Source organism: Spinacia oleracea, chromosome 2 (assembly GCF_020520425.1).
Source record: "Spinacia oleracea cultivar Varoflay chromosome 2, BTI_SOV_V1, whole genome shotgun sequence".
Classification (NCBI taxonomy): domain Eukaryota; kingdom Viridiplantae; phylum Streptophyta; class Magnoliopsida; order Caryophyllales; family Amaranthaceae; genus Spinacia; species Spinacia oleracea.
Window position 1 is genome coordinate 41,189,624 of NC_079488.1, and position 17,821 is coordinate 41,207,444.

The 17,821-nt window shown below is 38.8% G+C and overlaps 1 protein-coding gene and 1 pseudogene across 1 annotated transcript; one reads left to right on the forward strand and one right to left on the reverse strand.

Annotated features, from left to right (window-relative positions):
* Positions 1-6,547: 6,547 nt before the first annotated feature.
* Positions 6,548-15,711, reverse strand: LOC110783083 (ADP-ribosylation factor 1). Its single transcript, XM_021987379.2, has 9 exons — positions 15,566-15,711; positions 15,266-15,471; positions 15,106-15,144; positions 14,913-14,975; positions 10,032-10,050; positions 7,661-7,772; positions 7,406-7,453; positions 6,997-7,127; positions 6,548-6,897 (listed from the first exon to the last, which is right to left on the reverse strand). Exons 2-9 carry the CDS (start codon positions 15,366-15,368, stop codon positions 6,864-6,866), a joined length of 549 nt encoding a protein of 182 aa, XP_021843071.1. The 5' UTR covers positions 15,369-15,471; positions 15,566-15,711; the 3' UTR covers positions 6,548-6,863.
* Positions 15,712-15,895: 184 nt separating this feature from the next.
* LOC110783049 (OVARIAN TUMOR DOMAIN-containing deubiquitinating enzyme 5-like) lies at positions 15,896-17,611 on the forward strand (annotated as a pseudogene).
* The last annotated feature ends 210 nt before the right edge of the window (positions 17,612-17,821 follow it).

Below are 17,821 nucleotides of genomic sequence, written 5' to 3' on the forward strand. Positions count from 1 at the left end.
CGGATCATGTGAACTACATGTTATCATTGTTTGATCACTTGAGTCTGCTAGGTCCACCAATAAGCGAAAGGATGGCTGTCTCCGTCTTACTCAATTCACTTCATGAAGGATTTAGACGTTTCAGGCAATACTATATGAGTGAACCAAGAGAAGAGACAATCGGTGAGTTCATTCGGCTTGTCAAAATTGCTGAATAGTACTCGACTGTGAAGCCAAAGATTTACTCAAGGCTAAAGGGAGACCTTTCAAGAAAGGTGGAAAGTCCAAGGGCAATGCTGAGTCAGTTCCCAGAAAGAAGACAAAGCAGGACAAGACCACATCAACATGTCTTTATTGTGATGGAATTGGCCATTACAAGAGAAAATGTCCCAAAAATAAGGAAGATCAGAAGAACGGAACTGTCGTTCGATCTTCAGGTATTTTCGTTATAGACTGTATACTTGCATATTCAACTTCTTGGGTATTAGATACATGTTGTGGCTCACACTTATGTTCCAATTCACAGGAACTAAGAAGAAGTAGAAGGTTAAGCAAAGGTGAAGTCGACCTACGAGTATGAAATGGAGAAAGGATTGCTGCATTAGCTGTAGGAACTTATTATTTGTCGTTGCCCTCTGGCCTAGTTTTGGAACTGGAAGAGTGTTTCCATGTTCCATGTCTTACTAAAAACATCATTTCTATTTCTTGCTTAGATGCTAAGGGATTTAGATTTTTAACATAAAGCTAAATTACGACAAACAAGTTTATAACATAAATACCAAAAAGGCCAAAAAGAATGATTCAGATCTCACCTATCTGTGGCATTGTCTATTAGGCCATATTAACATGAAACGCATAGAAAAACTTCAAAAGGAAGGAATTCTAGAATCATTTGACTTAGGGGATTATGGTAAATGCGAATCATGCTTACTTGGCAAAATGACAAAGTAACCTTTCTCTAATTAAATTTGGAGAAAGGGCAACTGATCTATTGGGTTTAATCCATACAGATGTATGTGGACAAATGAGTTCAAATGCTAGAGGTGGTTTCAGCTACTTTATCACTTTCACTGATGACTTTAGAAGATATGGTTATGTCTACCTAATGAAGCATAAGTCTAAATCCCTTGACAAATTCAAGGAATTTCAGAGTGAAGTAGAGAATCAATTAGGCAAGAAGATTAAGGCACTGCAGTGTGATAGAGGCGGTGAATATCTGAGCTATGAATTTGATGAACATCTGAAAGAATGTGGAATCTTGTCAGAATTGACTCCTCCCTGAACACCTCAATGGAACGGTGTGTCAGAATGGAGGAACAAGACCTTTCTAGACATGGTTCGATCAATGATGGGTCAGGCTGAATTTCCAATAGAATTTCGGGGACATGCACTAAACACAGCTGCACTCACACTAAATAGAGCTCCGTCTAAAGCTGTCGAAAAGGCTCCATATGAGTTATGGTTTGGAAAGCTTCCAAATGTGTCTTTTCTTAAGATTTGGGGTTGTGAATTATACGTCAAACGATTAATTTCAGACAAACTTCAACCGAAATCTGAAAAATGTATCCTTGTGGGCTACCCAAAGGAAACAAAGGGCTATTACTTCTACAAAACATCTGAGAACAAGGTGTTTGTTGCTCGAGATGGTATCTTTTTGGAAAGATATCACAGTTCCAAAATGATAAGTGGGAGAAAAGTAGACCTCGAAGAAATTCGAGTCGAACAACAAACTCTAGAGAATGCTCAAGATGACATTCAGGTTGAAACTCAGAGATCTTTAGAAGTATCTGGTGAGAATCAATAACCAACTAGAAATATAACCCCGCGTAGATCGCAGAGATATAGGTCTCAACCGGAAAGATACATAGGTATTTTGATGAACGAGAGCCATGAAATTCTGTTGTTGGAAAGCGATGAACCTGCGACTTACAAACAAGCTATGACGAGCCCTAGCTCCAAGCAGTGGCAAGAAGCCATGCAATATGAATTAGACTCCATGTCTGAAAATCAAGTTTGGGATTTGGTCGATTTTCCAGATGGCTACCAAGCCATAGGAAGCAAATGGGTTTTCAAACTGAAAAAAGACAAGGATGAGAAACTAGAAGTTTTCAAAGCTAGATTGGTTGCAAAAGGATACAGGCAAGTCCACGGTGTGGATTGTGATGAAACCTTTTCACCAGTTGCAATGCTAAAGTCTATTCGGATAATGTTAGCAATCGCTCCATATTACGATTACGAAATATGGCAGATGGATGTCAAAACCTCTTTCTTAAACGGCGCTTTAACAGAAACCGTGTTTATGACACAACCTGAGGGTTTTGAGGATCCAAAGAATGCTAAAAAGGTATGCAAGCTTAAGAAGTCCATCTATGGATTAAAGCAAGCATCAAAGAGCTGGAATATACGTTTTGATGAAGCAGTCCGTGACTTTGACTTCGTCAAGAACGAAGACGAATCTTGTGTATACAAGAAGGTCAGTGGGAGCAAAACTGCTTTTCTAGTATTATATGTCGACGACATATTACTTATCGGAAATGACATTCCTATGTTGAACTCTGTCAAGATTTGGCTAGGGAAATGTTTTTCGATGAAGGATCTAGGAGAAACACAGTACATACTGGGCATCAAGATCTACAGAGATAGATCTAAAAGGATGATTGGACTTAGTAAAATACTTGTATCAATAAGGTGCTTGAAAGGTTCAATATGGCTGACTCCAAGCGAGGCTACCTACCCATCTCTCATGGAATGACTCTAAGCAAGACTCAATGCCCAAAAACACTAGATGATCGTAGACGAATGCGTGGGATTCCATATGCATCATTGATTGGTTCAATAATGTATGCTATGATCTGTACACGCCCGGATGTTGCGTACGCACTCAGTGCTACGAGCAGATACCAGTCAGACCAAGGAGAGGCGCATTGGACTGCTGCCAAGAATATTCTGATGTACCTGAAAAGGCACAAAGATGATTTCTTGGTCTATGGTGGAGATGATGAATTAATTGTTAAAGGCTATACGGACGCAAGTTTCCAAACCGACAAAGATGATTTCGGATCACAGTCTAGGTTGTCTTCTGCCCCAACGAAGGTTGCAGTAAGCTGGAAAAGTGCTAAACCGAGCACCATTGCGGATTCTACAACTGAAGCAGAGTACATTGCTGCGCATGAAGCAGCAAAGGAAACTATTTGGCTAAGGAAGTTCATATGTGAACTTGGTGTAGTCCCCTCCATTAAAGGACCAATAGCTCTATATTGTGACAATAATGGAGCTATTGCACAGGCAAAGGAGCCTAGACACCACCAGAGAGTCAAGCATGTACTTCGTAGATTTCACCTTCTACGAGAGTTCGTGGAAAGAAAAGAAGTCGAGATAAGCAAGATTGGAACTGATGACAACATCTCAGATCCATTAACCAAACCTCTGCCGCACGCGAAGCACAACTCGCACACTGCAGCTATGGGAATCAAGCATGTTGGAGAATGGCTTTGATGTCCTTAATAAATGTTTTAAAGTTTTAGAGTTTAATACTTTGTAAAAAAAAATTGGTTAACCATTCATATAAATGAATAGAAATCATTTTTCCATTTAATTTGTGGTTTATTAAATGATGCGTCCTTTCAATTTGACGATATGTTCAAGATAGACTGTCAGGACCAGTCTTGTGACTAAGAAATGTCTATCAAGTGAACTTGAATGTCAAAAGTTGAAAATGGTCCCTGGTCGGAAGTTATCTATAAAGGTAGATGCATAGAAAACGCTAGACGACTAGAATGCAAAATGACTAGTAGCTCTGTTTCTTGAACTATGTGGACATGGCAATGTCGCAATCATTTGCATAGATACTTACTTGAAAAGATTAGTATCGAACAGACCTATGAAACTTTACTGTAAGAGATGAAAATCTGTCATAAGTAAATTTCATTATATTATTAGACACTAATCCTCAATACTTGAGTGATTTGAGATTACTTGTTTGAGAACTGGTTACTTTGACGTTGTCAATCGTCACACCGTAAAAGGAGACTATAACGGCAACGCTCAAGTAATCACCTATCAAACGAAGTCTAACCTCAAGATCACAAGATTGGGATTGTCCTCCCATAAATCGGGATGAGATGCTGAAAGTTGTACAAGGCCACTCGGAGAGCTAGAAACTGAAAAATGCATGGCCGTGCTCAGATGAATCATAGGCTATGATTATCTGTTTATTTGATCAGTTGAACTTTGAAATCGAGAAATACCTCTGGACATAATAAGGATGACTGCTCTTACCTTATGTTCATGAGAAGGCATCAAGCGACAAAGGAATTAGGAAATGCACACTTGTTCCTAAGGACAAGTGGGAGACTGAAGGAAATAATGCCCTTGGTCCAAGTCTGCATTAATGCTAAGTCTAATAAATGAGGTTCAGTATTAATTAACAAGTTAATATTCAGTGAGATCAAGTGAACTGAATGCGTAGCTAGAGGCCGCTTTGGTTCAAGTGGAATTAATAATATTAATCCACAACTTACTCTTGATTGAACCCGCAGGGTCACACAAATAGTACGTGAACGGATCAAGTATTTAAGTGAATATATTATTCATTAAGTACTCCATTTATCAACATTCGGAAACGACGGATCTCGGTTCCAGTGGGAGCTGAAATCGTCAAAAGGCAAAATAAAGAATACTCCTGAAATGATGATATTGCCGAAAACGGAAATATGGTTCATGACGGAAATATAAATATTATCCAAGTCGTAGATGTTACCGGAAACGAAAACATGGTTCGCATCGGAAAATATTATCGGAAATAGAAAAATATTCCCGGAAACAAAAATATTACCGAAATGGGAAATATTGTCGGAAAAAGAAATTATTTCCGGAATCAGAAATATTAACGGAAACGTAAATATTTGTTCGAAACGGAAATGGATTCCGGAGTCGGAAAACGAATCGGAAGCTCGACGAGCGACAAGCCGGCAAGCGGAGCCGTCCCATCGCTCGACAAGCAAGCGAGCAAGGCAGCAGCGCCAAAGGGACGCGCCTAGCAAGCTAGCAAGGCAGCAGTGCCAATGGGTCGTACCAGGCTAGCGAGCAAGGCAACAGCTCCATGGGCCGCGCCAAGCAAGCGGGCAAGGCAACAGCTCCATGGGCCGCGCCAAGCAAGCGGGCAAGGCAGCAGCTCATGTTCCGCGCCCAGCCTGCAAGCAATATACTGCAGGCCCGCAGAGGCAAGGCCACAGCGCTGGGCCTTCGGCAAGCTGCGGCTGTGGCTGGGTCGAGGCAGCACGCACACCAATGTGGCTCGTTGTGGCTGTGTTGGGTTGTTTCGTCTTGGGCTCTAAGAAAGGTCCGGTTGCTTAATTCCCAAGTAACATTGCATTAAGTATTCCTAGTCCTACTAGAATTGGTTTAATTAAGAGTTTAATTAATGTGCAATTCTAATTGAATAATAATTTGAATCCTAGTACGGTTGGTAATTCTATTACTAGTAAGATTCAAATTCCTTATTTCCTACCCTATAAATATGAGGCTTGGCCCTCATAATTATACACATCAATTACATTGAAAATCATATTCTTTATTCCCATTGTGTTTAAGGGAGAACATAATACAGCCTAGCCCGAATACATAAAACCTTAAGTAAAATCCTAGTTTGTTGAACCTAAGGCGGATCCGAACGTGATGTGGACTTTCTACGGAGGGGCAACGTTTGGGGCTCTAAAGACTTGTTTTTGTTCGGTTCGGGAGCAGCCAGGGAAGGCACACATCACATTGTATGTCACATAAATTATGATAATTGACTATGTGGCAATTAATTTGGATTCTGGGTTGATGGTTTTTCAGCATGAATTATATTATTGTATTATTCATAACCTAACACTTATTTCTCAACAAACCTTTTCCCAGGGACAATTGTGAGAATAGATGGTTTGTGGGACCGAAGGAAAAAAACTATGGAGTGGGGTGGACGGTGTTCGAATCTGGATCACATGAGAGATCGATGGGTGGAGACTTTGGGACTACGGTTTCAGCAGGACATGCAGAAGCAATAGCTTGTTTTACGGCAATTTGGTGGGCCCGAAAGAAAGGATTGCACACCATATGGATACAAATTGACTCCAAAAATCTAGTCACAAACCTTCACTATGATTCACCAACTGACATTTCCATCCACTGGTTAATCAAAGACATCAAGAGGTGAGAGATGTCATTCAACTATTATACCATCCTCAAAGTTGATAGGTAACTGGTCCATCAGGCTCATATAATTGCTAACAATTATAGGAAGAACTTGTGTGCTTTTTAATTCCGTTTTGTACGCCTAAGTCAAAAAAAATAAAAAAAAAAATTAACCAACATTTAGCAGCTACGTGGCATGCTTTGATGTGTTCTTGTGAGAAGGAAAATGCGTGTGGGCCTGGATTATATGGCAACACGTGTTGGTAGACTACGTGGCAAGGTGTTGGACTAATTTGACTAATGCGTAGGCCACCAGTACTTCTGATTGACAAGCGAGATTTTGGGATTATCTCAATCCACTTACACCCCTATATACAAGGGAGTAACTAAGGGATACTAAGAGAACAAATCCCGTCATTTTATAACACCAAGTACGAGTATAGTTAAGCGATTAGGCAAAGCTACAAACATGGACACCAAGGATTTGGGTATGGCTGTGATCAATGATGGAATCTCCAACATTTTTCTATTTATAATAATGAACAAAAAAAATTATACATGTCTATTTGTGGCGAAATTTACCAATGATGAACAATTATAGTTTCCTCCAGTCTGAAACTTCCAACACAAGTAACACTCCCTACGAAATATGATAGCATTTTCGTTCCTCATCAGCTACATGATTTCCCGTCACTCTCTTCAAAGAGAAGTTAACCACTTCCAGATTTCAGTGTATTACTCAACCTTAATTTTGTCAAGAGAATATTATAGTTACAGTCAGATATTTCATGCAAACAGTTTAAAAAGGAAAGAAAGTCAATCAAGGTAAAAATCAAAGCATACCAGTCTAAGCCCTCAAAAAGGCCTTCTCCTTTGGTGGCAGAAGTCTTGAAGATAGCCCATTGCCGGCTTTTGATCTTGTGAAGCTCCAACGCCTCAGTAACAGCAGCATCGTCAAGTGCACCCGGCAGATCCTGTAACGCAACATAATTTTGGAAAGGGAAACTTGGATTAGTCACGGATCATTTTTACTCGCAAGGGTAAAAAAGGCCACTGAATTACACTATTACAGCACATACTCAAGGCGATACTTATGATGGTATAATCATCCACCGTGAAAATTAGTCATCCAGGATGAATGCTAGAATGGACTACCCCGCCGTAATTTATACAGAAAAATCAAACCTTTTAATAAAATAAGTTTAACTGATACATTATTGATAATAAAGAGCAGCAGAATAACAGAACCAACCTGCTTGTTAGCGAAAATTAGGACCACAGCACCCTTCAATTCTTCCTCCTGAAAAGGAATTGAGCTTGTGATTCGCATTTAAAATTTTCACTTCAAAAGCAGAAATGAATTAAAGCAATATTACATCTCAAAATTACGGCAGCCTTGATATGGATTATACATCAAAATCACATCAGTTTCAATTTTAAGGCTAGATTCTTGAAGGACATGAAAGACGCAACAGTTAACAGATAATTGAATAACTAGAGGCAATACCTCTAAAATTGCATGAAATTCATCCTTCGCTATTGCAAGCCGATCAGTATCACTTGAGTCTACCACATATATAATGGCTTGAGTGTTTGGAAAGTAACATCTCCAGTAAGGCCTGTTTTCAAAAAGGCACACAGAGAAGCAAAATAAAAGGGGGATACAGAGATGAGCATAAGTCACAATTCGAAAGCCAATTGAACCGAAACTGCAGAACTTAGAAAGCTCTCATTCTTTTGGCTCCTGTAAATGCATAACAGAAGAAAATTGACAAGAAACAAATCTTTCATTCTGAGCCAAAAGAATACAACATTTAAAACAAATCAATTAACATTTGGGATATTAAGTCTCGCTTCAGACAAACTCAGCAATTAGTGTCGACCATCGACACGGACTACAAGTTTCAAACAATCCCAACTTTTGGTCAGAAATAAAGTGCAATGTTTCTGTATCAGATTTTTGCTTGCCACATGCTTCTGAGGTGCAGATTTCAGTAAAGAGTCCCAAAGTTCAGGTAAAAAAAAACATAGCTTCTAAAGCAAAAAGTGACCAATAAAGTTATGTGGTTCATTAAGTATCCTAGATAAGACCCATCATAAAAGAGAAAGAGAAAAGAAGGTAGAGGGTAGAGACATGTTTGAAGCTCCTGGTTAGTCAGCCATCAGCAAGGAAAAGAAAATAAGCTGCCTGATTCTGCAGCAACATCGGTAACTGATCCCCATCAGCTAGAGAGAAAACAGAAATACACAGAAAATGGAACAGAATTTTTTTGAATTTTTTTTAGGTGTGTGTGGGGTGGGGTGGGGTGGGGTGGGGTGGGGTGGGGTGGGGTGGGGTGGGGTGGAGGACAGCTAATCTGAGTAAAGATGACCGGCCACCGAGGAAAGGTTGCCAACAATGTTTGCCTGAATGGGACAATGGGCAACCTCCAATTTTGACTAAACGTCCAACTTTAAAAATTTGGGTATTTATCTAACGAGTATTTTTCAGGGTTCAAAATAAAGAAGTTTCATGAATTTAACCGAGGGCTGTTGCTCAAATTTGGATCATAAAGTTTGGGTGAGATTAAGTTAGAATAATATTGGTTTCTTTTACGATTTTACCACAGTTCTCCCACTCTCTATCTTGAATAAGGAGGGGGGATGTCGCCTATGTTCGCTTTCTAGAGGGAAGAGATAATCAAGGCATTGCCCCTATGCACTAGGCACTTCAATAGCTTATTTAAAACAAATTTTAAGATTTTTAACACAGGTATATGAGGTAAAATGACAGATGAAGACCCCAAGCAACATCAGAAGCCAATATAATGTTAATTTTGATGGGTTATTGTCAGAAGTGTCGAAGGAAACCTATCCTAAGATTTTGCCAATTTAACTCATGTGACTGGGTTATTTATTTAATTCATGTCACTGGGTTGTACAACTCATACAGGCACACCAGGAGCATATGCAAGAACACGAAATTATAAGTCAACAAACATATATTTTCTTTTTCTGTGCCATGTTTACCACTTATGAAATACAAATGCATAATTAGATCACTTTAAAGTTTGAACCATCTATTGGCACAGCTAGTAATACTATCCATTTCCAAATATGAAAATCCCAAGTTTAACAAAAATGAGTTTTGACTGCTAATTTCTCTGTAAGTCACTATATTAGTATATTACTAAATGTTGTTAAAGAATAAATAAAAGGACATTGTTAGACTCACGTCGAAAAGAACTATTCTGATTATTATTATTATGTAATTTATATTAATATACTTTTAGGAGATTAATTGTCAAGTTCATTCTCGAAAAAATAGGCTCCCTAAGAGAAACAAACAGTCTGTCAAACCTAATTCTCGAGAAACGTGGTATAATTGGAAACAGAGAGGGGGTGTCTATTTTGTGGTATAAGAAGGAAGGGGTAGAGATAAGGGGGAGGGGAATAAAAGAACTCTAGTGTTTGTTCATGAGGATGGGGATAAGAGGAGGGACGGGATAGGGATAAAGCCCTCTTATCCCTTTAATCCTATACCTAGAAAAAGAAGACAACTCTGCTACTTTTCCAACCCTTTTCTCAACTCACACCAAACAAGGGATAATACTTATTTTATCATTATCCCATCCTTATCCTACCCTTTTATCCCAAAGTACTTATCCCTCAAACCAAACGCCCCCAGAGGGAATAAATCTTTTACCTAACTTAATGGGTTGGAAAGACTATCTAAACTAACAGCGGGGCTAACAAAATATTGGAGCACTACCATAAAATTTCCATATTACACAACACTTGCCGACACATAGGAGTCATGAATCATGATCACATACATTATTTTCTACACAAGTAATCTAGTAGCTCTATGGAGAAGAAATTGGAAATGAGGAGGTTACCTTATACTTGTCTGCCCACCTGAGTCAACAGTAAAAACAAAAAGAAAATATATTAGGTGAAGTTCGGCAAAATATATAGGATTATCAGATTAATACAGATCTATGCACATTCAGAACTTATCTACTCTGATTGCAAGATAGTGTAATTCGTAAATAACCATACATGACAGTCAATGAAAGAATGCACGCATGAATTACGTCATGTTAAAGTACTACATTAGCTTCTGCCTTTTGGCAAACAAAAAAGGTTTACAAATTACAAGAAGCTCTTAACATGTTCCAGAATCCATACTTCAAGAAGTTGCTTAATTGTACGAGTACATCCTAGACACTAGAACAGCTGTAGTAAAACTTTGCTCTACAAATTTGTCCTATATATCCCAGTATCTCACCAGACAGAAAACTCATTATATATTGAACTAAAGTGCAAATCTGGTTGAGAAAAAGAAATTCATCCTGTCTCTAATTGGCAGTTAGCTCACGAGTGGTCTAGAGTCTAGAATATACAAGTCATAGAGTCAAAAGTCTGAAACCTTCAAGGAAAGCATGCCCACAAAAATGTGAAGAGTAGGACTGTAGGAGCATTATTACAGATAAGAATTTATACTGACTGACTGAATCATAAATATTGCTGCATGTCAACTAAACGACAACCAATTGCTACCCAATTGTTAACCAAGGAGGATATTAAAAGACATCTCAAGATTTCAGCAAGAAAGACTCCGTAAAACAGAAGCTTGGCAGTTGCAACTCTTGCAAGTATGATAATTTTCTGAGCAATTACGGAACATAGGAGTTGAATGGAAACTAGGCAAGATGTTAATATGTTATAGCGAGCCTGGGACCAATTACATGCCCCTGCTAGAAATCGTAGTTGTCTCGACTCTCGATACAGAATAAAATTATATGGCATATGAATCGTTGGAGTATATATCAGTTTCCATACAGCACATGATGCAGAGACCAAAATAAGGCAGGCATAAGCTTTAAATATCAAGTATATTTGAGAAAAAAGGATAAAAGTTCCAAACTGATATCCACGCATAGTGAGCAAATGGAAATTTTAGTCAGAGAAAATGGAAACTTTAGTCACATAGAGGAAGAAGAGTAGAAGACCCACAAGGGTGAAGTATTTTGGCCAAAGTATGTGAAGCTCCAATTATTTCCCAAAAGAAACAGAAAAGACTAACTGTTGATGCGGAGTATAATCTAAGCACCCCCCTGGCCCACACTCCCCAAAACTTCCTTCAGTAGACAATAACCAAAGCACTGGAAGCAGCAATTGAGCGGATCCCCAAAGTTACGGCCTGTATATGTATATTTTACTAGTATCATGTATTTTGGATAAAATTAAGTGTGTGTTTGTGTGTGTGTGACTATGTGAAAAAAATCACTATAGTGGTACATTGGAGTTAACTAAGGATCTTATGGCTACAAATAAATAGAAAATAGAGGCAAGTAATAACATGTCATGAGACAATCTTGCACAAAAGCTAATCAAGTTCAGCTATTGGGGGGGTTTGGGGGGGGGGGGGGGGGGGGGGGAGGGGGAGGGAAGAGGGAGAGGATGAGTGGTGGGCCTGGTGGCAGGTTTAGCTGTATAGAGTACGCAGTGATGGAAGTACTGACAGATACCAGTAGAAAAAACTAATGTCGCGGGTGTGTGTGCCAATCAAAGAGTCAGGGTGGTACAAAAGTAAGGTAGGTTAAAATGACCTGATTCGTGAATGAGGTTTATGAGTAGCTACTTTCGTTTTGATTATAGATTCCAGACCCATATTACCTAAAATGTCAAATGAACACTGAAAACATAAATATACTTAAGCTGATAAATTGATGACAATGAAACCGGAAAAGCATTTCAGATGATAAGTGATAACCAAACTTGAGGAGAAACAAAGTTCCTTACAATTTTCATTATACTCGCATTACAAAATTTTCATCAATTACTAATAGACATCATTAACACATTAATTCCACAAGTCGATTGAAAAGTCAAAAAGTGTTGATGGCGATGCTCTCTGTTTTGAAACAAGCAATAGCATTTATAGTCAGAAGACTCAGAAGACTCAGAACACCACAGAAATGACTCCTTATAATTAGGTGATCCTCGTTTCGATACAAGACCTATCCCTTAATTCACTACAGCGCAACAGGTTAGTTGGCATGAAGTTGTAATCTGACAAAATTAAAGGATACAGAAATGTTTACTACAAACATGAACAATTATCATTACAAGAAGTTGTAGTGGGTTCTAGTAATCAGTTTTCATGTTGGACTTTGGACCAAGTGCCTCCATACCATTTACCTTACACAGCCAAATATTTTAGCTCGTTTTTGTGAAGAATGAATGGGAAAAGAAAGAATTTGGCAAGAAGGAACTGCCTACCATATCCTACCAATTTTCCTCCTGACGGCCGACGTCGAAGAATACGGAAGGGGTTGAACATTTTTACATATACTAAAGAATTATACTAAACCAAGGGGCTGTCAACCATATACAAAAGGAGAGCTAAGATTAAAATTTCATGGCCTCAAAGTGTTAACAAGTCTCTCAAATCAAAACAGACATAAACTCAACCCCTTAATCTATGGAGTCACTGATGGTCATGTGTACCAAATCAAGAATCGAGAGCTGCTCTTAATGATGAATTTCTTGATCCCAACCACACAGGGTCCTCAAACAATAAAACCTCTCAATGCTTGGTACCGACGTTTCCCTCAAATTCCGTCGATTCCCCTCCTTCATCTGCACCATCAATTATTTAAAGAAACAAGATCTACATTTCTGCAACCCTGTGTGGTTGGATGACATTTTTTTCTTCTTTTCCCGTCCTTTTCTTTTTTAATATTTCCTTTAAATTTCAATCCAAACATCAAGATTGTTACCTTATGGCCGATGCCCCTCCCCCATGGAAAAAATATAGGTTGTTACATTCATTCCAATATTAACATGCCGGTACCTACCTTCTTTGCACATAAGCTATGCCTAGAAGGATCATGTGGTCTTGTGTAAATATGTGTTTCATGAATGATTATCAAAGCAATTCTCTCAAGTCGACGTCTACATTTTCAGTTTTGAATTTTGAAAGCCTAACCCTCATATAATTGAGTTATAATAAGAGCACACACAAATCTCCTCTTCTCTGCAGTCGTTTCTAGCCACAGCCTCCTCTTTATATATGCCTCTCTCATGTTCTCTTTTGGTCACAACTTAAATAAATAATTATACACAAAAGTAAGAAATACAACCTCTCCTCCCCACCCCCACCCCTACCCCTACGGCCCTACCTCTCCCCATTCTCTTTTTTCTCCCTATATTATGCCACCCACACGGCCACACACAATCTCTCTCTCTCTCTCTCTCACACACACAATCTTCACGATACCACAGCCTTCACAACCCTGAATGACTTATTCCCTTGTACATCTCCATAACAAAATAATACTTCAACAAAACAGAAGCATTCCTAAACTCTGCAACACTAATCGATTTCCTTGAGGTCATCTGAGTGATGACACTACCAAAAGGTCCAAACATATTCAAATAATCCAATAGTCCAAAAGAACTGGATTCTAAGTTCTATTATTGGGAAAAATCTTCACGAAACCTGAAGTAATACACAGAACATACATCCTATGAATTACTTCTTCCAAGTGAACTATTAGCTAACAGAGCACCAGTAAAAAAGACCATATGAAGTTAAAACACACACCCCTTCTTGATCCCAAAACTAAAGCGCCCTAGACACCTCCCAACCCCCCCCCCCCCCTCCCCCCCACACACACAAAAAAGGCTAAATTGAGTTGGTAAAAAAGAGATGAAAACGATGGTATAATGACAAAAAAGCTCAAATTACAAACAAAAAAAGGTGACACTGTAGTGGAGCTTTGTTGGGGGTGAAGAGGCTGGGGTGGTTGCGGTCATGGTGAGGCGGTGGGGTAGGGGGTGCTGGTGTGGGCTGCAGAAATGTGAAGATAGAGAAGGGAGGGGTTTCGGGTAGGTCACAGAGGGAACGGAGAGAACGGAAATTGTCTTTTCTTTTGAAAGGATTTACGGATAATTGAAGCAAATTAGGTAAAGATTAGGATTAACTAAGGAAATTTACTAGTAGCTTCATATTATTTAACTAAAAAAATAACATCTTAAACAGAGATCACTAGGGTTCTAGGTAGGCGAAATAGGACTAAGGGGTATTTTAAAAAAAGTACTTTTCAGTTAAGACTGATTTTGAAATTAGACACCTCGCTTATTCCTGAAAATAAATCAGCTATTGTCCCACAGTTGAGGCTGGAAGGGATGCCTACACTTCTCCTTATATTGCTTCTCCTGTGACGCGGCAAACTAATCCCATTACTACAGGTTCTTAATGTTTGAGGCACTTGGGTTGTGTCTAGAGTTCATAAATTTGGGTTCAAAAGGCAAAGGAAAAGAGAGTAAAAGTCCGTTGACTCGAGATAAACAGTGTGATAAAATTGTGAACAGCTGAACAACATACTACAGAAGAATATCAATGGAGCTCATTAAGATCAGCAGTGATGAAGAAAAAAAATGAACTATCTAAAATCCATCACTAACTACCAAATGAATGAATCAACCAACACTTTGTCACGGTTAGCTATTTCTGACCTATGGATGATCAATACCTCAGCAAGCACAACCGGTCAAGAGTACCACCATCTTGTATACACCTTAGCTAAATAATTAACCCATATTAATCATGATGCCAGGAAATAACACTTTGGCATTACATATCCTTTACATTGCCAAACCATTGCACTTCCTCCTACAAATTGAGCTAAATCAATCCGTCTTAAACTACGCAATGACATGAAATCAGGCACAATAACATAAGAAAAAGATAGAGTCAGGTCACATACCCAGATCCCAAACTTGAAATTTAATGTTTTTGTACTGCACTGTTTCCACATTGAATCCTATAGCTGAAAAAACCCAAAAACAAATAACCAAATATCATTAAACACTCTAATCACAATAATGAACACTCTAATCACAAGATTAAACACTCAAATGAAAGCATAAATCACGAGGAATTCAAAACAGAATACCTACTTGGTATAGTAGAGACTACTTCACCCATCTGAAGACGATCTGGAGTTATAAGATCAAACACAAAACATCAAAAAATTGAAAATTAAACAAATACCCAGATCATAAAATTGGAAATTAGGACATGGTTGAAATCGAAATTGCAAAATAGTAAGGAACATACACAAAATTGTGGTTTTCCCGGCATTATCAAGACCAAGTACGAGGATTCGAGCTTCTTTATTGCCGAAGAGAGAAGAAAAGAGGCGAGTAAACAAGATACCCATTTGAAATCTGTGGTGAAATTTCAGTGCATCAAATTGGAATCGATCAAGGGTATGTAAGATCTAAAAAGTTGCAGGATTTTGTGTGTGTCTTATCTCCTTCCCACTGCAACAAAAAAAGAAAGAGAGATGAGAAATTAAGTGAGAATGAGCAGAAATGGAGATGAATTGCATGAGAGAGAATAAGGAGAAGGGTGTGCCTGAGTGATCTGGGCAGAAGAAGACTTCAGAGAAACCAGAAATCATAGAAATCGAGGAATTTTTTGTTTTTGTTTTTGGGACTGAGAATTGTACTTTTGATTAGCCACTTAGCAGAAAAAATAGAATCGGAGGAAGAAATAGAAAAATGCCAAATGCTTTCTTTTCCCTTTATTATTATTATTTTTTTAATGTAACACGTAGTAATTTCTATCTACGCTATCCGTCCCGGAATACTCGAAACGATTTGATCGACAAAGAATTTAATGCATTATAATTGATTTACTCCCTCCGTATTTATTTAAGTGATACATTTGATCGGACACGGGTATTAAGAAAAATGGTTGAATATAATAAAATAGGTGGAGTTGGGTAGATATTTTAATAGGTAAAACAAGTGGGGACCATGCCATTTTAGGGGGTGGGGTATAGATCTGAAATTATTTGTTTAATAGGATGGTGGGTGTTGTGGGAACTTTTCTAGTGATGACGTGTCACCCTATCCTCGGAGGTATCAAGTATGCGCTGGCACGATCTTCCTGCAACCTGCAAAACAAGAATATTCCCGTAAGAATATTCCCTCCGATACCTAAGTACACTATTACAAATCATCATTTGTGCCACGGTAATTTTCGTGGCACAAGTAGAAAATTTCCGTGGCTATGCTATGTAGCCACGGAAATTCCAGCCTGATACTCCCGTGGCACAAGTGGCCGTGGCAAGAAATTTGCCACGGGAAAAACATGGTTGTGGCAAAAATAATTTTTTTGGCCACGGGTTTTATAGTATTTTGCCACGAAAAAAGTTGTGGCAAAAAGTAAAAACTCGTGGCGATGAGTAATATTCCGTGGGAAGTAATATCCCATAGCCACACAAAAAACCGTGGCAAGAGTACAACATTTGTGACTGAAAACTCAGTTAGACACGTTTAAATACACGTGGCTAGTAACAATTGAACGTGGAAAAAACATGGCTACATCTGGGCACAAATCAGATGTTCCATAGCCACGCAAAATGAATGTTAATTAGATGTTCCGGAGGAATCAGGACATTATGTTGTGTGCCTACTGGTAGAGGGAGAATCAAAATTCTAAAACACCGAGAATTTCAAATAAGACGGCTGTTAAAATCAAGTTTACACCAAGAATTTCAAATAAATATGGCTACATCTGGGCACAAATCAGATGTACTTTAAATGCCACACAACAAATCAGGGCTTGCATCACACTAAGATTATAGTTTTGCGCCTATAAATGCCTTTGTTGTCATTCAATCACATTGATCATCCATTGGCACAACCGCTTGTGTATGCTGTAACTAGGGGATATTATGCGAGTTACAACATTACCGCAGACAGCAGTGATGTGTCTGGTAGAATGCAGTCTTGTGTCTGCAGTGTTGTGCAGACTGCAGTGCTGAGTGTAGACTGCAATGCTGAGTGCAGACTGTAGTGCTATCTGCAGTGCTGTCTGCAGTGCTGTGTAGTGCAGTGCAGTGCTGTGCAGACTTCAGTGCTGCGATGAAAAAGGCTGCAGCTAAAGGTTCCAAAGCAAAACAGAAAGCAAAAAAGAAGCAAGTTGAGGAGTAAATTGCTAAACTGTCTGCAAATCTTAGAGAAAAACATGCGCATGAACTTTCATCACTGGGATATAATAGCAGTACTAATGCGAATGGAAATGAAAAGGGAAACCTTGACACTCTTGTCAAAGCAATCGCTGGAGTATCTATTGCCAGTCATGCTGATCATCACAAGCCTAGTAAAAGAGTCAAGAGACGTGAGAAAAGAGCTCAGCAAGAAGCTGCAAGGGAGCAAAGAATACAGGAGGAACAAAGAAACATCACTAGTGATACAGTGGTTGAGGATGAGTTATTGGAGAAAAAGCTGGACCCACTTGGAATGACCATTAATGAGGTAAAACCTGATGGCCACTACCTTTATCGAGCTGTTAGAAGATCAGCTAGCTCACTTGTCATGAGGGTCTTCACTAAAAAAGATATGTGCTCAACTTATAATTCCTCACCTATTTTCAGCTTTGAATTTTCCGTAACATACTCTAATTAAAATGATGCAGGGTGAGGCAGATGATAAAATCATAGATGTTTGTGCTGATGATTCTGAGTAACATCAAGGAACTTCCTCCCCGCAGACTTGCATAAATTTGTCGTTTCTTTGAAGACTATATCCTAAATGTCACCCTTTTTCAAATAATTACTATTATATTTCTTACTTCTCTAATGTTTCTCCTCAACTTTTCTAA

Bases quoted from the DNA above. Each gene is read 5' to 3' on its own strand.
- LOC110783083 (XM_021987379.2), bottom strand. From the start codon at position 15,368: ATGGGTATCTTGTTTACTCGCCTCTTTTCTTCTCTCTTCGGCAATAAA. The intron at 15,145-15,265 runs GTATGTTCCTTA...TTATAACTCCAG, and splicing joins CGGGAAAACCACAATTTTGT to ATCGTCTTCAGATGGGTGAA. The intron at 6,898-6,996 runs GTATGCTTTGAT...GACAAAATTAAG, and splicing joins CTTTTTGAGGGCTTAGACTG to GTTGAGTAATACACTGAAAT.